General features: G+C 38.2%; 1 protein-coding gene across 7 annotated transcripts in view; it reads right to left on the reverse strand.

Annotated features, from left to right (window-relative positions):
• Nucleotides 1–27,007, reverse strand: part of grid2 (glutamate receptor, ionotropic, delta 2) — a 1,093,502-nt gene that overhangs the window by 161,366 nt on the left and 905,129 nt on the right. For all 7 annotated transcript variants that reach the window (XR_009062687.1, XR_009062690.1, XR_009062688.1 and 4 more), the window contains exons 12-13: nucleotides 16,788–16,926; nucleotides 5,167–5,362 (exon numbers count right to left, since the gene is read on the reverse strand). Coding sequence is in view for 3 of the 7 variants with exons in the window: in XM_057831225.1 (XP_057687208.1) it covers nucleotides 5,167–5,362; nucleotides 16,788–16,926 (335 nt within the window). In the remaining 4 variants the exon portion in view is untranslated. The remainder of the gene's footprint in view (nucleotides 1–5,166; nucleotides 5,363–16,787; nucleotides 16,927–27,007) is intronic.

Genomic DNA, 27,007 nt, shown 5'->3' on the forward strand with positions numbered 1-27,007 from the left:
AACTGGAACAGTAACTGAATAAATAATTACCAAAGAACATGCATTTTGATTGTTATTTGCATCTGTAACGCTGCAATGCATACAAGGAGGCATGTGTTACCTATTTACTAAGGTTGTTCCGGTCATGTTTTTTTGCTCCCAATCCCGATCGTTTTAGTTTGAGTATCTGCCAATCCCGATATTTCCCGATCCGATTGCTTTTTTTTTTGCTCCCGATTCAATTCCAATCATTCCCGATAATTTTTCCCGATCATATACATTTTGGCAATGCATTTCGAAAAAAATGAATAAAACTCGGACGAATATATACATTCAACATACAGTACATAAGTACTGTATTTGTTTCTTATGACAATAAATCCTCAAGATGGCATTTACATTATCAACATTCTTTCTGTGAGAGGGATCCACGGATAGAAAGACTTGTTATCCTTAAAGGATAAATGTGACTTTGTATATTGTGACTAAATATTGCCATCTAGTGTATTTGTTGAGCTTTCAGTAAATGATACTGCAGCCATTTAACTTCTGCCCAAATGCATGATGGGAAGTGCAACCATGACTGTGCGTAGGGGCACCAATTGATATATCTTCTCTGCGTTGGGAAAGAACATAGGGTGTTAAGAAAATGATCAACTACTACCTTTCTTCCCCACATTGCCTCCCACGTTATTTTTCATTGCTGAGAGAGGTATTGTACGGCTTTAGCCACATAAAAAATGGCTCCAAAGGCTGTCAAAATTCTCTCTACTCATTATACGTTGCCTTTTAGTGCCATCTATAGGTAAAACAGCGTCTTAATAGATTGTACGCGACAATGCGTGAGTGGGTCATGCAGCGCATGCGTTAATTATTTAACGTGATTCATTTTTAAAAAATTAATTAACGCCGTTAACGCAATAAATTTGATAGCCCTACTTTAAGCCAAAACTACTCTGGATGAGTGTAAGACATTTTGTCTGTAACGTTAAATATAAACAGAAAACGATTTAAATAAAAACAAAAAATATATATATATTAAAAAAAGGCATGTCCGATATATTTTTGCCGATTCCGATACTTTGAATATTACGTGATCGGACCCGATCGATTGGGACATCTTTACTATTAACCCAAATAAATCAACAAATAAACCGCATTGGACTATAAACTGCAGGATTAAAAATGAAGGAAAAAAGTAGCGGCTTATTGTCCGAAAATTACTGTATATATTTGTGCAAGAATTGGGTTGATGGTGTTTTGGCGTGCATGTGTGTGGGTGTGCACGCATGTGTGTGTGTGTAAGTGAGCCACCAAGAGACAGCTGAGACACTGACCTGTTCTGACATTTAATATTATTTTTCTACGGGGGACAGAAAGTGAAAAAGGGAGAAAATCCATCGAGCGCAGGAGACAACGGTGACAAAGTGAGGGAGGTTTAAAGTGGAAGAGAGTAGGGTATAAAAGGCCTGAAAGGCAAAAAGAGACAAGGAAATGAAGGTTTCAAAGGGCTCAAATACAACAAACAAGCGAGGGCTCGCCACACGTCTAAATATATCAAATGGATAGATGTCCACGAGGAAGTGTTAATGACATCATGGCCAAACAGCCTCAAGCTATGGGCTATTCAAGGTAAGAGTCAGTGACCTGACTCAAAAAAAAGATCACATTTTCTGGTTGACGCAAGGTGTTTTAATTAGCTTATGTAACTCTTTGGGGGACATTCTGTAGAAAACTGCTTGGATGAAGACATTTGTTCACCCTTGATAAGCTCAAAGGTAAAAATGTTCTGACTTTTTACAGAAGTGACTAATTAAAGTGAACTCATTCAGAAGGACAGACAGTATTTGGATGGTAAGTACTTTAGACTTATGATGGTGGCACTCACATGAAATTAACTCCGTTTATATATCTATAGTGTGTATACAAGCACAGAGAAAAGCTTAACTTAAAAAAAAAAAAAAAAATCTTGAAACAATACATACTGTATTTATATGGCGAAAAACACAGACAAGGCTGAAAAAGCAGTTTCTGCTCTCGCACCCAGCTATCAAATAAACTGCTGTATTTTAAGCCAAAAGAACTGTTGTGTCTGATAGAACAATATGTCTATATGCTGCCATAGCAGATTCATGGCGCATTAAGTCCCCGAACTATTTTTAATTTGTCCGTTTTACCCTGGAAACCCACGTTTACAGATGTCGTGCAACCGCTTTTGTTTCAACCTAGCCATAAAAAGAAGGTAAGCAATCGTATTTATTATTCGAAATGTCTGCCATTTTTAGCTTAGAATCATTAATTGATGTCTAATATTTAGTTTGAAAAAAAAAAAAAAACGACTTAAAAAAATTATTCACTCGCATATTTTAAACTTTTAAACAAAATGCGTCACAATGAAAAAATTAGCGTCTGTAAAAAAGTCGCGGCTATCTACCTCATAACTATTGCTTAATTGTCCTTTTTTTCATTACTGTCGCATTTTCCCTAATATTTTAGATGATAAATAATCGATCCAAACAAAGACAAATTTTAAAAAATTCTTTAAAAGAGTAAATTTATGGAAATGAGAAAATTGAGATTTTAAGCTTTCCAATGATGTATCACACATGCCTATAGGACAATTTTGAAATTTGGCCAAATTGGGGGTCTCAGAGAGGAACTTTAAGTCACCTGAGTGTTTTCGACCATATATTACGATATTATTATATAGTGCAGATGTAAATGTTCAAAAAAGGACTATTTTTTAGCGTTTAGACTGAAATCGAATTGAATATGTGTGTGTGTCTGGTACAGTAGCGTAGTTTTTACACTTTAAAGCACAAGAGAATGCTTACTATAAACGACCTTCATGTGAAATACAGTTTTTCAAAGAATCTAAATATGCAAATACATTTATTAGACTGCTGGTAACGGAGAAAATGATGTTTGAACACAGAAAATGGCACAGCTCATAGGCACTTCCATTTTGTGACGAATGTGACGAAATGTTCATTGCAAAAAACACACCTCCTTAAAACTAGTTAAATTACCTTGTTTTCAGTGTAAATCTATTAGAAATAAGTGAAACTAGGCCTGCAAGCAGGACTGAACGGGCCCTCGCAGTTTTGCCCAACTTGGATGGCACGCAGCTCAGGCTGGTGGCTGAACGTCCCCCTCTCATGATTTCATGAGAAAATAACGTGTTTGAAAGTCGCCTCTTTTTGTGTGGAACTTCTTTTGTGTTGTGGGCTTGGCTGACAGATATGTTTTTGTATATTCTGAGATGAGAAATACATTCACACACACCTAGTACACCAGACCAACCTGAAAGGAACTGGACATGAACTGTATATATAAAATGAGTAACTTTCTGTTGCCACTAGTCGGCGCTGTACAGTTGATGCAAATGACCCCTACTTGATTCATCAGGGTGCTTTGAATAAATGAGTTATTAGTTATTTACTGAATTTGGTGTGTTGCCAAACAAAAGGCAGACTTTGGCACCTCACCCAGGTCAGGCCCCTGAATGAAAGTTCAGCATTTTTTCACAAGTTTAGATCTCATATGTTTCATGAACAGTCTCACCAATTTTGAGGAGGATCCAACCTACTCCCTAGGCGCAGCAGGTCACATTAGTGACACGACCAAACACTGCTACGATGCATGCTAACTACATATACGGCAAGAAAATGTCACACATTTAACTAGGGCGAATTTTCATCTCGTTCTCGTCTCGTCAGACAAAAACTGGCATTCATCTCAATATGTAGCGGACGTAAGGTGAGTGATTTTCATTCATTCATTTTCCAAGCCGCTTATCCTCATGAGGGTCACTGCGGTGCTGGAGCCAATCCCAGCTAACTATAGGCGGTAGGCGGGGTACACCCTGAATCGGTTGCCATTCTATAGACCCTACCCACGTGACGTCACAACTCCGCTCTCCTGAATGGTACCGCCCAATTGTCCGTCAAAACATAGTGTTAACCTGTTACGGCTACGTACATTCCTCGTATTTACGGCGTGTTTTTCTGCTCGTTAACATTAATAATCAAAATGGTGAAGGCGTGTGTGGCTGTTGGTTGCACTAACAGAGAAGATGGAAGGAGAGACTTGAAGTTTTACCGTATTCCGAGGGATCCAAAGAGGAGAGCGAAATGGACGGCTGCAATTCGACGTGAAAACTGGGCACCAAAAAATCACCACAGACTATGTAGTAGTCATTTTATATCCGGTAAGATGCATTTAAGATATACTTAGAGGGTTTTGGGCTGACAAATAACCACAATTAAGATCATTGCTAGGCTAATCGCCGACAACATACACGTATGTATGTAGTGAGAGTGCTATCGCTAAACCATATAAACATTAAAAGCCTTAACTCCATTGACAAACGACATGAAATACGTACATTAGACTTGACATTGGATGTTAGCAATAACAAAAGATTTTGAATTGAAAATTTCGTAACTCACCTTTCCAAGCACAAGATAGATTCCTGCCGAATTTTCGTGGACGAGGACCTGTTTCACCCAACCAGCAACGAAGTATTTATAAGCCTCCAAGCTCTTGAAGTTTTTCAAATTTTCGTGAGAATAGGCTGATTTTGTGTGGACAAGATAATTGTAAATATCAGCGTAGCAGATGTCAGGCAGACAGGGCGAAGACAGTGGGTCGAAAAACATCGATTTGGGCATCAAATATGGATCTGGCGAAGCTTTTCCACATAACGCCTTTTATGCAACACATCCAGTGAGTTTACGGCATCAGAAAGCACCGGGTCTTCCATGAAATGCATTTTAAATTCCTCGATCAATTGAAACCAATGCTAATACAGAGACAAAATGACGGACAAGTGGGCGGAACCATACAGCGAGCATGTGGTTTTGTGACGTCGGTGGGTAGGGTCTATAAGATTTTCTCCACTAAAATACCCTTGACTGACTGAATTCTTAACTGATTTACAGTGACCCTTTTGCAGCATGTAACACTTATTTTGAATTTGATCTCTATCTCTTCTCTTTCTTACGAGGGATTCATCACTAAAGACGTAATCATATTAAGTATGATAGACCATACCAAAAACCCCACGCGACAATTTCAAAGCTTCATTCCACAATAAAATAATGGATTTGACATCACCAACAGGGCACACCTGCTCTACTCATACTCAAATTCTCACACGATATCATAGCTCAGCTGTGTGCTTACCTTTCGAATGCCCTCTTTGGATTCCTCAACGTTGTTGTCGGCTCCTCCCGTGCGGTTGATCATCCGCCACATCTGTGAGTACATGGGGTCTCTCTCAAAGGGGTTCAAGGCCTTGGAACGCACTTGGTCATACACAGCGGAGTCCAGCACTGTGCCGTAGGGCAGCTCTGTCTGCTTGGACAAGTCCTGGAGGGACCTGGGGTAGAAAAAGGTCACCTTCAATTGAAGTGATGACAAGACTCATGAACATAATGACCAGAGAGGATTACTTACTAACCTGCAAATAGGGCTGTATTTGCACCAGATTTTTGCAACAAGGTGTTTCTAACTAAGCATGGACCGATATCACAGTGCCAGTGTGTCAAAATTAAGTCTCTAAAATATGACATTTTGAAACATTGGGTTTTAATAAATAAATACAGAGGTGGGTAGTACATAGTAGTAAGTGTTACATTTACTCCATTACATTTACTAGGCAATTTTTTTTTTAGAAAAATGTACATTGAACAGTAGTTTTACTAAGCTATACTTTTTACTTTTACTTGAGTAGATTTGTGAAAAAGAAATGCTACTCTTACTCCGCTACATTGGGCTATACTAGTCGTTATATTTTTTTCCTCTGTATTCTACACACAGTATTAGATTTTACTTTTATTGCCAGCAATGGTAACAGTAGCTCTACCAGTTTCACCAATCATACAATCAACAGTAATCACATGAATCCATTGTACCAATCAAACTCAAGCTTGCCGTTCTATGATCACGACGGCCTGCTTAATTACGTGGTGTCTTAAAAGCACCGTAAAAATTACGTTTTTGACAGAGCGCTCTCATCAACATGACTCGAAATTGCAGATGTTTACCTCTTTCCCAGTTTTTATTTGGCACCGATTAACCACGGGAAACCAGAGATATGATCCTTTTAATTCTATAATAGGAACTATGAATGAACTACAGTAATCCCTCGCTACTTCGCGCTTCAAACATCGAGCGCTCAGTCCATCGCAGATTTTTTTTTCAATTAAAAAAAAAAACAACAAAAAAAACCAGATGAGCTGTCCCGAGCCGATCGTGTAGTCTGTCTCCCTCCCTCCCCCTGCTCTGTGTCAATCAGGCAGTGAGTGCGCTGGAGTTGTTTATTAAAGTTAACGATCACTGACAGACAGTTAAGCTTTGATCTTGCCTGAGACCCTGGTAACCCGAGACTACAAAGAGTCTCATCCATCAACATCGTTTAACTTGTTAAACAGTTGCTGTGATAACTCATTGTGTGTAAGTGAGCAGCTTGAGAGGACTCACTCAATGAAGCATTTAAAAAAGACAAGTATTTTTCAACTTTTTCAAAATGGATTGGGTGTCTACATTGTTTGTTAAAAAATTTATTTAAAAAATTGTTAAAATTATTAAATTGTTAAAAAAAAAAACTATATACAGTGCCTTGCAAAAGTATTCGGCCCCCTTGAACCTTGCAACCTTTCGCCACATTTCACGCTTCAAACATAAAGATATAAAATATTAATTTTTTGTCAAGAATCAACAACAAGTGGGACACAATCGTGAAGTGGAACAAAATTTATTGGATGATTTAAACTTTTTTAACAAATAAAAAACTGAAAAGTGGGGCGTGCAATATTATTCGGCCCCCTGGCGTTAATACTTTGTAGCGCCACCTTTTGCTCCAATTACAGCTGCAAGTCGCTTGGGGTATGTTTCTATCAGTTTTGCACATCGAGAGACTGACATTCTTGCCCATTCTTCCTTGCAAAACAGCTCGAGCTCAGTGAGGTTGGATAGAGAGTGTTTGTGAACAGCAGTCTTCAGCTCTTTCCACAGATTCTCGATTGGATTCAGGTCTGGACTTTGACTTGGCCATTCTAATACCTGGATATGTTTATTTTTTAACCATTCCATTGTAGATTTGGCTTTATGTTTTGGATCATTGTCCTGTTGGAAGATAAATCTCCGTCCCAGTCTCAGGTCTTGTGCAGATACCAACAGGTTTTCTTCCAGAATGTTCCTCTATTTGGCTGCATCCATCTTCCCGTCAATTTTAACCATCTTCCCTGTCCCTGCTGAAGAAAAGCAGGCCCAAACCATGATGCTGCCACCACCATGTTTGACAGTGGGGATGGTGTGTTCAGGGTGATGAGCTGTGTTGCTTTTACGCCAAACATATCGTTTTGCATTGTGGCCCAAAAGTTCAATTTTGGTTTCATCTGACCAGAGCACCTTCTTCCACATGTTTGGTGTGTCTCCCAGGTGGCTTCTGGCAAACTTTAAACGAGACTTTTTATGGATATCTTTGAGAAATGGCTTTCTTCTTGCCACTCTTCCATAAAGGCCAGATTTGTGCAGTGTACGACTAATTGTTGTCCTATGGACAGACTCTCCCACCTCAGCTGTAGATCTCTGCAGTTCATCCAGAGTGATCATGGGCCTCTTGGCTGCATCTCTGATCAGTTTTCTCCTTGTTTGAGAAGAAAGTTTGGAAGGACGGCCGGGTCTTGGTAGATTTGCAGTGGTCTGATGCTCCTTCCATTTCAATATGATGGCTTGCACAGTGCTCCTTGAGATGTTTAAAGCCTGGGAAATCTTTTTGTATCCAAATCCAGCTTTAAACGTCTCCACAACAGTATCTCGGACCTGCCTGGTGTGTTCCTTGGTTTTCATAATGCTCTCTGCACTTTAAACAGAACCCTGAGACTATCACAGAGCAGGTGCATTTATACGGAGACTTGATTACACACAGGTGGATTCTATTTATCATCATCGGTCATTTAGGACAACATTGGATCATTCAGAGATCCTCACTGAACTTCTGGAGTGAGTTTGCTGCACTGAAAGTAAAGGGGCCGAATAATATTGCACGCCCCACTTTTCAGTTTTTTATTTGTTAAAAAAGTTTAAATTATCCAATAAATGTTGTTCCACTTCTTGATTGTGTCCCACTTGTTGTTGATTCTTGACAAAAAAATTAAATTTCATATCTTTATGTTTGAAGCCTGAAATGTGGCGAAAGGTTGCAAGATTCAAGGGGGCCGAATACTTTTGCAAGCCACTGTATATATATATATATATATATATATATATATATATATATATATATATATATATAGTATATTAGGGCTGTCAAAATTATCGCATTAACGGGCGTTAATTAATTTTTTAAATTAATCACGTTAAAATATTTGACGCAATTAACGCAGATGCCACGCTCAGAAAGATTTAAATGACAGTACAGTGAAACGCTCACTTGTTGTGTTTTATGGAGTTTTGCCGCCCTCTGCTGGCGATTGGGTGTGACTGATTTTATAGGCTTCAGCACCCATGAGCATCGTGTAAGTAATTATTGACATCAACAATGGTGGGCTACGAGTTTATTTTTTGATTGAAAATTTTATAAATTTTATTAAAACGAAAACTTTAAGAGGGGTTTTAATATAAAATTTCTATAACTTGTACTAACATTTTTCTTTTAAGAACTACAAGTCTTTATATCCATGGATGGCTTTAACAGAATGTTAATAATGTTAATGCCATCTTGTTGATTTATTGTTATAATAAACAAATACAGTCCTTATGTACCATATGTTGAATGTATATAACCATCTTGTGTCTTATCTTTCCATTCCAACAATAATTTACAGAAAAATATGGCATATTTTATAGATGGTTTGAATTGCGATTAATTGCGATTAATTATGATTAATTAATTTTTAAGCTGTAATTAACTCGATTGAAAAATTTAATCGTTTGACAGCCCTAATATATATATATATATATATATATATATATATATATATATAAACACATACATACACATGTACATTTTTTTTCAGTTATACTTTGAGGAAAAAAAAGTGAAAAAAACATGTCTTATATGTAACGCTTTCCAATGATAAATCTGAATAAATACACTTAACTACAAAAACACACACACAAAAAAAAAAAAAAAAAAAAGTTTTTTTTTTGCTACTTCGCGGTTTTTCACTTATCGCGGTGGTTTCTGGTCCCCATTAACTGCGAAAAACGAGGGATCATTGCATTCACATTTCCACTATTTAAACTATTTTATCCACTAGAGAGCACTCATGCTCTTTGGACGAATGATGCTTCATTTCTGTATTTTATTTCACTTGCCGTAATTCAAAGATTTTTTTTGGTATTTATTTGGCCAAATGTGGTTATGTAATGGGTTAATGTACTGTAAAATAATCACAGTTCATATACACAACTTTGTGCTGAAAAAAAAAAAATTGTTTATGAAAAAAAAAAAAACATTAAAATTGTAAGCGGTTACTCACAATGTTACTCATTAAATACTTTTTAAAAAAAATTGTACTTGAGTAATTTTATTTCAAAGTAACGCCACACCTACTTGAGTAAAATTTGTGGCGACTCTACCGATCTCTAAATATAATATACTGTATATACAGTATAGTATATACACAAGGGTAAATCGATAAGTATCTGCACTCCATTTTTACTATTTGATAAAACAACAATACAAAAGTTACGTTTACATAAATTTTCAACATCGTCGCCCTGTTTTTTCAATGCACTTGGTCCATTGTTGCGCAAGCTTTCTGATACCCTCAGAAAAAAAGTTTCTGTTGAGCAATAAACCACGTATGCTCTGCCTCCTTCACCTGTTGATCGTTGGTGAAACCACAGTCCCTTAAAGCATCTTTAGTTGATTTTGTTATGCACAATTTCATATACAGAACCATGACTAAGGTGCATATTATGGTTTGCCACGTCATCAATAGCCAGACGTCTGTTATTCAGAATCAGGGCATAGACTTGTTCAGTGTTTGCATCAGTAATCGTCTTTCACGCTTGTCTGACCGCTTTTGAACTGTTCAATCCACTGGTAAACACTAGGGCATGGTAAAATAGCGTCCCCGTATTGTACTGAAAGTCTTCTATGGATTTCATCTGCCGGTGCACCTTCCGACCACAAAACGGATTAAACATCACTTTCTTCTTTTGTGCAAATGGAGTGTGGCGCAGCCATCTGTACTTCCCAACAATGCAAGTGAAGTGATAACGAAAACACTTATCATGAGCAAGTAGGGTGGTGGCATTTTGAAGCAGAAATAGCACGCAAAGCTGTACAGCCAGTGTAAAGAATTAAAACAAAGTGCCGATACTTATCGACTTACCCTCTTGTACAGTATATCATATTTTTCGGATTATGAAATGTTACCGCTTTTCCATCCTTACAGTATTTATGGATTGTTACAGGCTGCTGTGCTGCATGTCCTTTGGCTTATAGCCCAGTGCAGCTTATATACGGTATATGAATGTTGTAAAAATTTGTGGGTGTAGTATACAGTAGTCCCAAAACCAATTGTATGTACAGTATATAGACGCATGCACTGAAAAGAGAAGAAATTGTAGAGTGCTAATACACGGAATCCAGTATGCACATCATCTTCGTTCTAACGAACAGTTGAGCTGCATTTACACTTACAGTGTATGAGAATAAGCATGGTGAATGAACCACTTGCTGCTTCGTCAAGTCTGAAGACAAAGTTATTAAGCTCTAACCCGATGTCTGGTCAATTCATTTACATCGTGCGCATAATAGCCATCCTCCTATCCCTCTCTGTCACTCTATCTCTCTCTCCCACTCTCTCTCAGCCACCACCCCTCATGTTTTCCAAAAGGATTCGCAGTGAAATTGAGGAAAAACATCCAAGCGTGAAATTGACCAGATAGGCGGCTGAATGTTCACTTCTTATTTCATTTCCAAGATGAAACAAAAGGCATTAATAGTTAAAAGAAACCATCTTGGCCCAGCTAACTTTTCCTTATGACATTGAGAAGAAAACTGACATCTTCTTTCTCCAATGTCTGCCATTTTTCCTCACACAGTCCTTTGAGGTATTTATTTGAGAAGAGGCCTTTATGTGTAAGAATTCCTTACAAATGTTGAGAGACATGCGCTGTCCATTGATTGGTTGACGTACTGACATTAGCTATCCATCTTATGAGTATGTGAAATTTCACATCCTAGATAGAAAGATACAAATCCTACCCTGTTGTGAAAATATAACTACAGCGGTAGCTCTAAATACGAATTTAACCCCTTCAGACCCGCATTTTTACTGCTGGGCAAGAAAAAAATACATAAAAATAAAATCGCTGATTTTTACCCTACTCAAATACCAGAACAAAGACCAATTTTTTGGTCGGTGGATGTTTCACGTGTTACATTGATTTTAATGAGAAATGAGCACTTACGTTTACCTTTTAAAATTGTGTTTTGTCTCAGCTATTTTCAAACAGCCAAAAATAGCAAAGAGACTGTGCTAAACCTCACGATTTGATTTCGATGGGTAAAGTTCCATTCAATCATCTCCCAGAAGTGGCAATAGCAACTAAATTCAGTGTTTTCATTGATTTAGAGACGCAAACGCGTCATGTCCTTCAGCAGCATGCTCAGGTCTGAAGGGGTTAATTTATTCAAGGACCAGGTTTGTAAGTCGAAATCGTCGCATGTCGGATGAGATTTTCCTGTAAGAATACATTATAATTAAAGATGTCCCGATCGATCGGCATCCCGATCCGAATCGGCAAAAAAAATATTTGACATGCCTTTTTTTAATATATACTGTATATTTTTTAATTAAATCATTTTCTAATTGTATTTAACGTTACAGACAAAATGTCTTACACTCATCCAGTCTTTAGTTTTGGCTTAAAGTAGGGCTATCAAATTTATTTCTTTAACGGCGGTAATTAATTAAAAAAAAAAAGAATCACGTTAAAATATTTAACGCAATTAACGTATGCGCTGCACAACCTACTCACGCATTGTCGTGGTCAATTTATAATGGCGCCGATTTATCTATATATAGAGCTAAAAGGCAGCGTAAAATGAGTGAATTTTGGCACTCTTTGGAGCCTTTTTTTAATTGGCTAAAGCCTTACAATACCTCTCTTAGCAATTAGAAATATCGTGGGAAGCAATGTGGGGAAGCAAAGTAGTAGTTGATCTTTTTCTTAACACCTTAACTAATTTCCCAACGAAGAAAAGATATATCAATTGGTGCCACTACGCACAGTCATGGTTGCACTTCCCATCATGCATTTGGGCAGAACAGGTAAATGGCTACAGTATCATTTACTGAAAGCTCAACAAATACACTAGATGGCAATATTTTAGTCACAATATACAAAGTCATCCTTTAAGAATTACAAGTCTTTCTATCTGTGGATCCCTCTCACAGAAAGAATGTTAATAATGTAAATGCCATCTTGAGGATTTATTGTCATAATAAACAAATACAGTACTTATATACTGTATGTTGAACGTATATATTCGTCCAAGTTTTATTCATTTTTTCTTAATGCATTGCCAAAATGAATATGATCGGGAAAAATTATTGGGAATGATTGGAATTGAATCGGGAGCAAAAAAAAAAAGCAATCGGATCGGGAAATATCGGGATCGGCAGATACTCTAAAACGACCGGGATCGGATCGGGAGCAAAAAAACATGATCGGAACAACCCTAATTATAATCCTATTAATTCGTTCCACAACCCATAAAAAACTATCCCAAATCCTTAATAAATACTGCAGGTACAATTACAAATAGCAATTACACATAGCAAAACAAATAAATTATAAATACAAATCGGAATAAAAATGATAATAATTGTTTGGGCCTCTGCCCTCCTGAGCCCTGCTTCGGCTGAGGGGAGTTTGCCTGATTACAGGTCTGACGTCAGACGTGTGGAGCGGCCACAACTCTGAGCAGGTACCATCAGCCAGCTTTAAAAGCCTAGTGGACGCACCACCACGTCGCCCGATCAACTTGTCTGCTTCCTCCGTCAGTTGTTTCTCGCATCCCTAGTATATCTCTATTGATTTTGACCACCGGCTCACGATATCTTTTCATTGCTTCCAGGACCTGATCAGCGCGCTCCTCGTCGGATGCCTTTACCTACCTGGTGACCTGTCAACACGTCTATCCTCTGCTGACAGCTACTCACCTTGGCATCCACACTGTTCACCACAACCACTCCGCCTCCCACTATCTCAAAACTCGAGACCCAAATAAAACGTACAATTTCCCCCACTCATGTCTTTTCACATTGTCTGCATTAGGATCCTCCCCACTGATTCCGTGATCCTTAACAATAATAATGTAACGAAACGGGTTCTGATGTGGCGGTTGTGTTTTGCATGCTGCTCCTGAATGCACCGTTTGCCTAATGACAGAATGAGAGAGGTGGGGTAGAGTTTTTACTTTCTCTTTTCATGTTCTGTTGTTGTTGTCGTCGGCTTCGTCAGACATTAGCCCTGTTGTGTTGCACAAGTTTAAAATAAATGATTGAAAACCTGACAAATCTGGCGACTTCCTTGCCGATGTTACAATAACGTCGTCTTCGAAATCGAAGACATTATCCGGCCAGATTGTTGAGCCAGTTCACTGACGCTCATATTTTTCTATCATTTTCTTCTTCATTTCAATGGTAAGCGTTACCTTTTTCCTCTTTTCACCTCCTGCACTAACCTTTTTGGGACCCATGTTGATTTCTCTCACAAGAAAATCCCCCGTATGTCCGTCTTGCGGGAAAACTGCTGTCATAAATCGTCATATTTCGAGCATGTCGACAAATGACGAGTCAAATTTTACTCCGGATGTCGAAAGGATCGTAGGTCGAGGTACGACTGTACTAGAAGTAACCAAATATACAACATTGCTTACTGATCAAATACAGTATATTTACTTTTCCTTCAACCATACCACTCTGCCTCGCCAATCAATACACACAGTAAACAATAAAAAATAAACAAGGCTAACTACCAACATCAAACCAACTTTTGACATACAGTGGGGCATATAAGTATTTAGTCAACCACTAATTGTGCAAGTTCTCCCACTTGAAAATATTAGAGAGGCCTGTAATTGTCAACATGGGTAAACCTCAACCATGAGAGACAGAATGTGGAAAAAAAAAAAACAGAAAATCACATTGTTTTGATTTTTAAAGAATTTATTTGCGAATCATGATGGAAAATACAAAAAGTTCATCTCAATACTTTGTTATGTACCTTTTGTTGGCAATAACAGAGGCCAAATGTTTTATGTAACTCTTCACAAGCTTTTCACACACTGTTGCTGGTATTTTGGCCCAATCCTCCATGCAGATCTCCTGTAGGGGCTGTCGTTGGGTAACACGGACTTTCAACTCCTTCCACAAATTTTCTATGGGGTTGAGATCTGGAGACTGGATAGGCCACTCCGGGACCTTGAAATGCTTCTTACGAAGCCACTCCTTTGTTGCCCTGGCTGTGTATTTGGGATCATTGTCATGCTGAAAGACCCAGCCACGTCTCTTCTTCAATGCCCTTGCTGATGGAAGGAGATTTTCACTCATAATCTCTCGATACATTGCCCCATTAATTCTTTCCTTTACACAGGTCAGTCGTCCTGGTCCCTTTGCAGAAAAACAGCCCCAAAGCATGATGTTTCCACCGCCATGCTTCACAGTGGGTATGGTGTTCTTCAGATGCAATTCAGTATTCTTTCTCCTCCAAACACAGAAACCTGTGTTTCTACCAAAAAGTTCTATTTTGCTTTCATCTGACCATAACACATTCTCCCAGTCCTCTTCTGGATCAACCAAATGCTCTCTAGCGAACCACAGACGGGGCTGGATGTGTACTTTCTTCAGCAGAGGGACACGTCTGGCAGTGCAGGATTTGAATCCCTGGCAGCACATTGTGTTACTGATAGTAGCCTTTGTTACTGTGGTCCCAGCTCTCTTTAGGTCATTCACTAGCTTCCCCCGTGTGGTTCTGGGATTTTTGCTCACCGTTCTTGTTATCATTTTGACGCCACAGGGTGAGATCTTGCATGGAGCCCCAGATCGAGGGAGATTATCAGTGGTCTTGTATGTCTTCCATTTTCTAATAATTGCTCCCACAGTTGATTTCTTTACACCAAGCGTTTTACCTATTGCAGATTCAGTCTTCTCAGCCTGGTGCAGGTATACAATTTTGTCTCTGGTGTTCTTCGACAGCTCTTTGGTCTTGGTCATAGTGCAGTTTGGAGTGTGACTGACTGAAATTGTGGACAGGTGTCTTTTATACCGATAATGAGTTAAAACAGGTGCCATTAATACAGGTAACGAGTGGAGCCTTGTTAGACCTCGTTAGAAGAAGTTAGACCTCTTTGACAGTCAGAAATCTTGCTTGTTTGTAGGTGACCAAGCACTTATTTTACACTTTAATTTGGAAATAAATTCTTTAAAAATCAAACAATGTGATTTTCTGTATTTTTTTTTTTTTTCCACATTTTGGTTGAGGTTTACCCATGTTGACAATTACAGGCCTCTCTAGTCTTTTCAAGTAGGAGAACTTGCACAATTGGTGGTTGACTAAATACTTATTTGCCCCACTGTACGCAGTGATCTCTCTGAATTTGTCGAGTTGCTTGTTCATTATTACTTGTGATTTGGTTCACAACATGAAGTTAATCTTATTCTTGTAACATAATTTAGTACTCCGGACCACTCACTACATACAAATGCAAGTCACAATCCCTACTTGATCCTCAGTTTAATTCTTCCTAATGCTGGCACCTCTTTGCAGGCTCCAGGGCCACGTGTGAAAGTAATTATGCCTTTAATGACCCCGGAAGAGTAAATATATTATAGATAATGCATGACAATTTATGGAAATTCTAAATTCGCCTGCAGAAGCCAGATGAGAGCCACTTGCCAGTGGCAGCACATTTTCATGCAGACACATCAAAATGGAGCAGAAAGACGAATTTAGGGAATATTAAATGAAAATAAATGAAAGAGGCAGATTTCTGGGCAGACAGAGGGACGGACACAAATCAAGAGCAAAATAATGAATGTTGTTTATTCAGACACTACGCCAGGGTAAAATGACACCGGCGGGCACAGCGGATGTTTTGGAATGCTGATTACTCCAATACACAGAGCGAGCAAGTGTGAGTGAGAGAGAGTTTTCTTTTATTTCTATCATTGTGTGACACAACTCTTGACTGGATACATTTCCTCTTTAGAAATGCATGAGTGTGTATCTTGTCATCCTATGTGTGTACTGTTAACCCATAATACCTTGGCTTTATTGTGGACATCTATGTGGACACCTTGTACGGGTGTGTGTGTCTGTATGAGTCTTTCTATGTTTGTGTAGCACAACCATTGACATCCTTCCTTAACTATTTAACTTGTCCTTACGTGGACTTTTTTTTTTTTTTTTTACATGCGGCACAACATTTGACATCCCACCTTCACTTCATGGAGGTATGCCTCTTTTTATTACTTTCATTTTGGACATTATCTTTGTGCATGTGCTTATGATTCTACAACACTCCTCTCCTCATTGGACTGATGGCATCTCCCTGTTTGTGTGTGTAATCAATTTTTTAACACAAACACATGCACACACAAAGACTTGGACATACAATGAAAGATCTAAACTTGAAACGGACAGGAAATTACAATCCTCTGGTAGAGCGAATGAAAAGGTGGGCGAGTGCCGAAGGGAAAGTGACAGAACTCAAATCATATGCATCAAAAGTAAGTGCCATAGAAGACACACACGGGAGATTGTTGGACACTCACTGGATAGAGTTTTCGATGCGTGTAATGGTGAGGAACGCCGCTAAATTGGCCGTGTACGAGGAGATGACGATGAGAGCAAACATCCACCAAACGCCCATCATCATCCTTGTAGCCAAGGTGGTGTAGGGAACCTCTCCACCTAAACAGAAAAACACAAACATGAAGAGTTAAAACACAAAAGGAAGCCTTTTTAAGTTTTTTTTTTTCCCCTGATACTTACTCATCAAGCACATTGAGTGCTCAGACCGATTCATGAGACTAATCCCTTCTTTTTCACTTTTTTCATGTCTAAAAATTTTTTGAATTAGTTTTCAAGATGTAAAATAAAAGGATTTTGGATAGAAATCTCACAAAACAAACTAATAAAACCAAAAGAAACTGGAAAAAAATCTTTTTGTTATCCAGTGACAAGATGCAAACTCCAAACAGTATTGCATGAGCTGAGGTTCAGATCCCACACTGGAAAAAAATGCCATTTCTAAAACAAGCAAAAAATTAAGCACTTGAAATGAGGCAAGATTTGCTTATAACAAGTATGAAAATCCAGCCAATGGAACAAGCATTTTTTTCCTTTGGAAGAATTTTTAAAATAAGACATCCATTCAGGATGAAAGACATCTTGAAACCAGTTATATTTAACTAGTTTCAATAAGTCTTTTGCTCACAATAAGCCTTAAAAATAGTATTACCGGCTCATTATAAGCCCTAAAACAAGTCGGTATTGCTTAAGATTACTATTTCCAGGCTTATTATGAGACTAACAAAAAGTGTCACAATAATGCTACTTCTAAAATGAGTAAAAAAAAAAAAAAAAGTCTTTCAAAATTACATCAGATTTAACAAGTAAGAAAATTCTGAAAATGGAGCAAGCATTTTTTTCCCCCTTGGTAATATTTCTTAACAAAAAATTACAAGTACACATATTATAAGAACACACAAGTACATGCACTTGTAGTAAAAGTACACATACCCATGAAACAAGTACATATACTCGTGGTACAAGTACAAAATACTTGTAGTACAAGTACACACATTTGTAGTACACGTACCTCTAGTACACTTACCTGTAGTACACGTACCTGTAGCACACGCACACCAATTTAAATGTATTACATGTACACACGCACTTGTAGTACAAGTACTTGTAGTACAAATACATGTACTTGTAGTAAATGTACTTGTAGTACAAGTACATGAATCGTGGCAGACTTTGTAATAACTGCAAATAACCTATTGTTATCTAAACAATCAATTTCATTGTTTCTTGTTTCTCACATTTTTAATCTAAGCCTTGACAGTAACAAATTCCCACAAATTTGGAAAATGGCTAAAGTAATTCCTTTACCCAAAAATGCTCGTGCAGCCTTTACTGGCTCAAACAGCCGGCCGATCAGCCTGTTACCCGTTTTAAGCAAACTGCTGGAGAAAATTGTGTTCAGTCAGATACAATCCTATTTTTCATTGAACAATTTAATGAGTTATTACCAACATGCCTATAGAGTAGGATACTCGACTTCTACGGCACTCACACAAATGACAGAGGACTGGCTAACCGATATGGACCAACAGAACGTAATAGGAGCAGTTCTATTAGATCTAAGTGCTGCTTTCGATGTCATCGACCACAATATATTACCTAATAAACTGAGGTGCTATGGCTTTACTCCATCTGCTGTAGCTTGGATTGAAAATTATCTGACCAGTAGAACTCAGAAAGTTATGTTCAATGGGTGCTTCTCAAATGCACAACAAATACATTACGGAATTCCGCAAGGTTGTTCACTGGGGCCGCTGCTCTTCTCTATTTTTACAAACGACCTCCCACTTGTTTGTAAAGATGTGAGCGTGTGTATGTTTGCCGATGACTCAACACTATAAATCTGCCAAAACAGTGGAGGAAATCACCTCAGCCCTTAACCAAGAGCTACAGTTGGTGTTCACTTGGATCACCGACAACAAAATGGTTCTGAACATATCAAAAACTAAGAGTATTATTTTTGGGACGAAACATTCATTAAGATCCAAACCTCAGTTAAACCTTGTACTAAACAATGTGGTTGTAGAGCAGATACAAGAAACCAGACTCCTAGGAATAACTTTAGACTGCAATTTATCATGGTCAACACACATTGATTTGTTAGTGCAAAAGATGGGTAGGAATATATCAGTAGTAAAAAAATGTTCACCCTTTTTAACACCTCAGTTGACAAAACAGGTCTTGCAGACCCTTGTATTGTCACACCTGGACTACTGTTCGGTGGTCTGGTCAGGTACAACAAAGACGAACCTACAGAGGCTCCAACGAGTACAAAACAGAGCAGCCAGACTTGCACTTAAAAGCAGCCAGAGAGCCAACACAGATAACATGCATGACAAACTGTCTTGGCTTAAAGTTGATTCAAGGCTGCGAGTATCTCTTCTGTCTATTCTGAAAAACATCATGACATTGAGCAAACCAGGCAGTTTGTTTAAGCATTACACTCTGAGCTCAACTCTGCATTCATACCCAACCAGACATGCTATTAGCGGTAACTATACCATACCTATCATGAAAACTTAAAACAACGTACAATACTATGTAGAGTTATGATTGAATGGAATGCCCTCCCAGACCAAATTTTAAAAACTCAAAATAAAGCTAATTTCATGAAACAAATAAAGCAGTACTTTAGGGTCAACTGTATTTGATCACTGATGTAATTTGTAATGTAAGCCTCTTTGATGTTGCTGACTTATATATGACCTCTTATATTGTTTATTTACCTCCTTACTAACTTTCTTCTGTCTTTATGTTAGTATGTTGAATTATGTTTGTTTTAGTGTGTACATTTTTCAAGATAAGAATTCTTTCTTTTATATACAGTATAGCCTATGTTGATTAGTATGTTGATGTTTTGTCTGTTTTATGTTTTGTGTGGACCCCAGGAAGGGTCCTCCATAGATTAGCATGTTGATGTTTTGTCTGTTTTATGTTTTGTGTGGACCCCAGGAAGAGTAGCGGATGTTTTCATCAGCTAATAGGGATCCTAATAAAAATACAAATACAAATATCATTTTGTGATGAAATTAGTTAAGTTACAGATTTATGTACATGAACCGTGCAGGCTTTTCAAAGAAAAGGATACATTTTCTTGAAAGAAGTTGGGTATGTTTCTTAAAACAAGAAGAGTCTCCTTTCAAAAATACTTCTGAAAGCCAGAAAGTGATTTTAACAGATAAAAAAATGTTTGTTTTGAGTAAGAGTTGACACAAAACAAAATGCTTCAAAATTTTCTGGCATAACAAGTCTAAACTAGGCCTGCAAGCAGGACTGAACGGGCCCTCACACTTTGGCGCACATCGGACGTCACGCAAACTCGGACGGCACGCAGGTCAGGGTGGTGGCAGACAGCCCCCTCTAATCATCTAATGAGAACCTAACATGCTTGAAACTGGCCTCTTTTTTTGGGATGAGAATTTGTTTTGAGTTTTCGAGCATGTAAAGGCCCCAAATTCTGCTGCCACTTGTTGGCGCTACAGAGTTGATGCAAATGACCACTACTGGACTCTTCAGGGTAAGACTCTCACCAAGCATGGGAAGTTTGGAGCAGATATCTTGTATATCTGCCAAGTTATGACTGTTCAAAATGTGTGGAGAGACAAAATGGTGATGGTCATTATCACTTTCCTGTTCGACCCTTCTGCTTCAACCAAACCCCAATAATTCTCATCAGGCATCTGAACACATGTCTTAAGGCTCCCCTTATGCAGGTTTAAGGTCAATTGATTTTTTTCCCTTAGAGGACGAGCATGTCCCGTAAAAAAGGGGCATTTCCTGTTCCCACTAGGAGGCGCCAGGCACAATTGGTAATATTTGAATCCAGTCCTGTTCAAGCTGGGATACGTCACACACATGCCAGATTTAAAATAGATTGAACGTTGTATGAGGGAGTTATCAGTCATTTTCCGAATTTGGTGTTTTGCCCAAAAAAATGGACGACTTTGGCACCCCGCCCAGGTCAGGCCCGTGAATGAAAACACATCATTTTGATAACTTAAGATTTTATATGCCTTATGAACAGTCTCGCCAATTTTGAGGATGATCCAACTAATTCCCTAGGCGCCAAGGTCTCAAATGTGCACCCTGTAAATCGATAAAAATGTTACATTCAATCAAAATACCTGATTTCCTGTTGGGTTTGAAATATGCGTGCAGGAGCCTTTTTGGAGCAGTTTTGCACAACATATCGACTGCCCAAATTGCATCACTCTACGTTGAAAAAACCTAAATGGAGAGTCCTTTTTGAAAAATTCAAGTGGGCGCCACTGAGCCATTTTGTTACATTTTTTCGTAACGTTACAAGATTATCAAAATTTATGCAAAGCCGCATGTATGTGCAAAATTTGGTGAGTTTTCATGCATGTTCAGGCCTCCAAATGTAAACTGTAGTATAAATCGATAAAAATTTCACATTCGATCCCAAATACCAGATTTCCTGTTGGATTTGGAAAATGGGTGCAAGAGACTTTTTGAAGCAGTTTTGCATAAGGTATGGACTCCCCAAATTTCATTGCTCCAAGTTGAAAAAACCCAATAGGAGAGGCCTTTTTTAAAACTCCTTTCTGTCGCCACTAGTTGGCACTGTAGAGTTGATACAAACGACCCCTACAAGACCCTTCAGGGTATGGCTCTCAACAAACATGGGAGGTTTGGCGCGGATATGTTTTATATCTGCCGAGTTATGACTGTTCAAAGATTTTGGCGCGACAAATTGTTGACTGTCATTTTCACTTTCCTGTTTGGACCCCTCCGCTTCAACGAAACCTCAATATTTTTCATCAGGCACCTAAACATATATCTTAAGGCTCCCCTGATGCAGGTTTGAGGTCAATAGATTTTTTTCCCCGGGGGGAGGAGCCTGTCTTATAAAGAATGGCATTTCCTGTTCCCACTAGGGGGCGCCAGGCCTAATGGGTAGTATTTCAATGCAGTCGTGTTCAGGCTGGGATACCTCACATACATGCTAGATATAAAAAAAGATTGAACGTTGTATCACAGTGTTATTAGTCATTTTCTGAATTTGGTTTTTCCAAAAAAATGGCCAAATTTGGCACCCCGCCCAGGTCAGGGCCATGAATGAAAACTCACCATTTTGAGAACTTAACATCTCATATGTCTAATGAACATTTTCACCAACTTTGAGGATGATTCAACTAACTCCCTAGGCACCAAACTCTCAAATGTGCACCCTGTTAATCGATAAAAATTTCACATTCAATCCAAAATAACCGATTTCCTGTTGGGTTTGGAAAATCGGTGCCAATGCTTTTTAGGAGCAGTTTTGGACACAGTATAGACTCCCCAAATTTCATCGCTCTACGCTGACAAACCCTAATGGCATAGGCCAATTTTAAAATTTCATGGGGACGCCACTGAGCCATTTTGTTGCATTTTTTTGCAACGTTGCAAAATTATCAAAATTTAAATTTTGCTGCATGTATGTGCAAATTCTAGTGACTTTTTGTGCATGTTCAGGCCTCCAAATAGGCCGTTTTTTAACTAGGAATTAGACACATATTATTGCGAAGATTTTTAAGAGTTTTTTTCAGTGCACATTTTACAACTGTAAGGCACATAGTGTAGTTGTGCTGCTCAGTTGCAATAAACAAGTGATCCAATACTTTGTTCTTATTGCCTTTTGGATAAACTTTTAGGTACGGTAGTTATCATCACAATGAGTTTACAAATCATGTGTCGCTATACAACAGGATGCCACAGAACTATAAAAACTGCCATTAGGTGGCAACTTTGCATGAAAACATGTATTTTTATGCATGCAATTAAGTCCTTTAGAAATTGAGCTCATTCATTCTGGTAAACAGTGGCTCACTGATAAATAGGCTCAGACCACAGCCCCTCACTCTCTCTCCCTCCCAAAAAACGCAGCTTCTCAAAAATTTATGTGACACCCACCCACATAATCCCATGTTCCCTTTATCTTCTCCCTCTCTGCTGCATTGTTACTTTTTTCTCCTCCTTCCCAATCCCTCTTTAAGGCCCGAGCGCCACTGCTTCTCTGACATTTGATTCAATTCAAATTTGTTATCGCCCTTCACGGTATCTTTCCCCACTGCTGCTGACATCACAGTATTACCATGAGCGTGAGGGCGCTGCGATATGCGCCGCTTTACAGCTACTTCACACACTCCATCTGTGTGCTTTTATGTTACTATCGTATTACATCAGATATTCACATTGAGAATTTGATGTGAAGCCCACATAAATAAATAGCCATTATTGGCTTTACCCAAAAGACTTGATGTACTGTACATTATGAGGCAATAACAAAATAGTAACGTATAGACACTAAGGAAACTAACTTTAACCAGATTACTGGTTTGGAAAAATGAATGCTTTAGATCACTCGTTACTGAAAGAAAGTAATCAGATTACAGTACTGCATTACTAACGCGTTTCTGACAACACTGGTCACTAATATCTGTGGTGCTGAAGCTTGAAAGCCCCACTGTTCCTGGCATGGGTATGTTGTGGAATGATGTAATGATGATCTTTATTTAGGTTTAGTAGGTCCAGTCATATTCCTAATTTTTTTCCGCCCTAACAGGTACATTCTTACAGCCTTCAAATTAGAGATGACCCGATGCATCGATCGGGTCCGATCACGTCATTTTCAAAATATCGGAATCGGCAAAAAAATATTGGCCATGCCTTTTTTAAATATATCTATATTTTATAATTAAATCGTTTTACTAATTGTATTTATCGTTACAGACATAATATGTTACACTCATCCAAAGTCTTTAGTTTAGGCTTAAGGTATGGTTATCAAATTTATCCCGATAAAGGCGGCAATTAATTTTAAAAAAAATATGTCACGTTAAAATATTTACGCAATTAATGCATGCGCTGCACGACCCTCTCACTCATTGTCACGCTCAACCTGTGATGACGCCGTTTTGCCTGTATAGAGAGATAAAAGGCAGCGGAAAATGAGTACAGTGAATTTTGGCAGCCTTTGTAGCCTGTTTTTAATTGGCTAAAGCCTTGCAATCCCTCTCCCTATTATTAGAAATATCATGGGAAGCAATGTGGGGAAGCAAGGTGGCAATTGATCTCTGTCTTAACACCTTATGTTATTTCCCAACGCAGAAAAGATATATCAATTGGTAGCACTACACACAGTCATGGTACCACTTCCCATCATGCATTTGGGATGGCCACAGTATCATTTACTGAAAGCTCAACAAATACACTAGATGGCAATATTTAGTCACAATATACAAAGTCACAAGTCTTTCTATCCGTGGATCCCTCTCACAGAAAGAATGTTAATAATGTAAATGCCATCTTGAGGATTTATTTTCATAACAAATACAAACAAATATAGTAGTTATGTACTGTATGTTGAATGTATATATTCGTCCGAGTTTTATTCATTTTTTTCTTAATGCATTGCCAAAATGTATATGATCGGGAAAAATTATCGGGAATGATTGGAATTGATTCGGGAGCAAAAAAAAGCAATCGGATCGGGAAATATCGGGCTCAGCAGATACTCAAACTAAAACGATCGGATCGGGAGGAAAAAAACATGATCGGAACAACCCTACTTCAAATATATCAACATGGATCTTTGTGGTTTTTTGTTTGTTTTTCTTTTGATCAAAGCCAAACTACATTTTTTATTCTTTTGTGAACAAAATGTATCTTATGCCCTTACTCCACTGAGTGTAAACAGAATTTTCCCTGGAGGCTTTTCAGCACACACGGTAAATAAATAGACGCTGTCTGCAATTGTTACCTACGGTCTTACAGATTCAAATGAAATGAGCAAATGATGTTTTTGATTAGGCTGTGGCATGAAGTATTCATGAGAAATGATATGAAAGGCCTGTGGGAATAGGAATGTTTTCCCATGGAAGCAAGCAGGACCAGCAGATATGATTTTCCCCTGTTTTCCATTTGAATAAAATATATGCAAAGCTATGACTAGCCTCGCTAACTTGACCTTTGTGACTGGTTCCAGTCATAGATGGAACTTTAAGATTGTGATTTTTCATACTGGAAATATTCACATACGTCTGGAGTGCAAGCCGAGATTATCTATTGTGTTTCGTCAAAGAACAATTTTACGTTGATTTTCAAGCATCATGAGCGAATTCAATGAAATATGTAATACAGCCGGGAGTGTCTGCATCTGAATGTCAAAAAATATTGAAGGTGTGCTAAGCTACTCTTAGAGCACCATGTATTATTAAAAAGAATACACTCGCTGCTTTGTCCCCGATTCAAAGCAAGAGCAAAAACGCATCCTTTGATTCGAGCGCTTTAGTGCTGTGCAAGGTTTGGTCTGTATCTTGATAGAATATTCAACAGTAAAATTTTGAGGTTCATTTTTCATATAAATGTTTTTAACCAATTGCATGTGGATTTGGTGCATAACTTGAATTTGGATTGCTTTGATTATTATTGAGACAAACGCCATGACAGTATAGAGTTTATACGATACATTCATCTATATTTTTTTTAGTCTTAATTATCCTAATCAGTGTTGTAGGGAGCCATTTCATTTTATCTCTGCGTAACACCATGAGACTCATCAGTCAACAAAATCAGCTACTTTTAGATTAAATCTGTCACAAATATTTATCTACCTTTTGTAGAGTGAGTCACAATAAACACTGTACGTCATGCACGACCGCTCTGTCAACACCGCTTTCATAAAAAACATGGAATATATCAATTTTGTCAGATATCTGCACAGCTTAGGGAGTGTGGTGGCTACCACTACCACCACAATTTAGTGTTTAAAGACTTCGCTAATTATTTATGTGATATTTTTTTGGAAATGTATTTTCTAATGGGTGCACACTTTAGTTAATATTTGTCTAAATGCTTATTAGATTTTATTTGCCAATTTGAGGTAACGACCACAGCTGTGTAAGATGTGGCACTTACCATTCTGAAGGAGGGGTTATTTAAGTTGATTTAATTACCGTAATTTCCCGAACATAACGCACACTTTTTTCCCCCCCAAAATCAACTTGTAAAATCATGGTGCGGATTATAAACGGGTACATGGATGGAGACAGAAATATATATACTGTATATATATATATAATGAGGGGGGAAAATGAGTTATGTTGAGTCAAGTTGAGTCGAGTCATAAGGTTATGTCGAGTTGAGTCATTAGGTTATGTCGAGTCGAGTTTCGAGGTCATGTCGAGTCAAGCCGAGTCACAAAGTTGCAAAGACGAGTCATATCAAGTCAAAGGCTGTAAAGACAAGTTGTGTCAAGTCGAAAGGCTGTCAAGTGAAGACCTTCACCATTCTTCCCCAGCCCACCCACAAAGCACTCAGGTTTATCTTTGAGGGAAACCCTGTCGTCAATCTAAGTCAATGTTTAAAAAAAACTATGCAGTGTAGTCTGCAGGGAATTTGATTGATTTTTGATTGCCATGATGTTCCGTGAAGGCGTGGCGAGAGCAGCCAAGGTGACCAAGCGGATCACTGGCAGGTGGGAGCCAATCTACAATGAAATTTTTTCGAGTTGGCTTGTTGAGCCTTGAGTCATTGCCTTACGAGTCGAGTCTCCGACCCTCCCAGATCAAGCGAGTCAAGTTCGAGTCTACGGCCGACTAGAATTAAAAGTCATCAAATTTGCAACTCGAGTCGCCTCGAGTCCAATTGTCTAGTAATTGTTCAGTGTAAACGTTCTTCATGTAAAAGATGATTGCTCAAAAAATGTACTGTAAATATTAAAATTAGGGCTGTCAAAATTCATTAATTTTAAGTTAATTAATTTAAGTTAATTTAATTTAAATTAATTTAAATTTAATTTAATTTAAATTTAATTTAAGTTAATTAATTTTTTAAATTAATCACGTTAAAATATTTGACGCAATTAACGCATGCAATGAATGACCCGCTGGCATATTGCCTCAAACAGATTACAATGAGGTCGTTTATGGACATTAAGAGTGAAGAGAATGCCACCGGCCGCTTGGGGGCAGCGCCGTTCCATACTCATGTTATTTCTTCTAAACGTGGGAGAATTAGTAGTTGTGAGACGTTTATGCTGTATTCACAATGCAATGCAAATTGCTATTTGTGCTCCACACATATTTCGGTAAGTTTTCTTTCTTTTAGTGGCAATTATGTGTCTCTTGTTGCATTTTGGGTAAGATATGTACAGATACAGTGGGGAGAACAAGTATTT

Source organism: Corythoichthys intestinalis, chromosome 3 (genome assembly GCF_030265065.1).
Source record: "Corythoichthys intestinalis isolate RoL2023-P3 chromosome 3, ASM3026506v1, whole genome shotgun sequence".
Lineage (NCBI taxonomy): Eukaryota > Metazoa > Chordata > Actinopteri > Syngnathiformes > Syngnathidae > Corythoichthys > Corythoichthys intestinalis.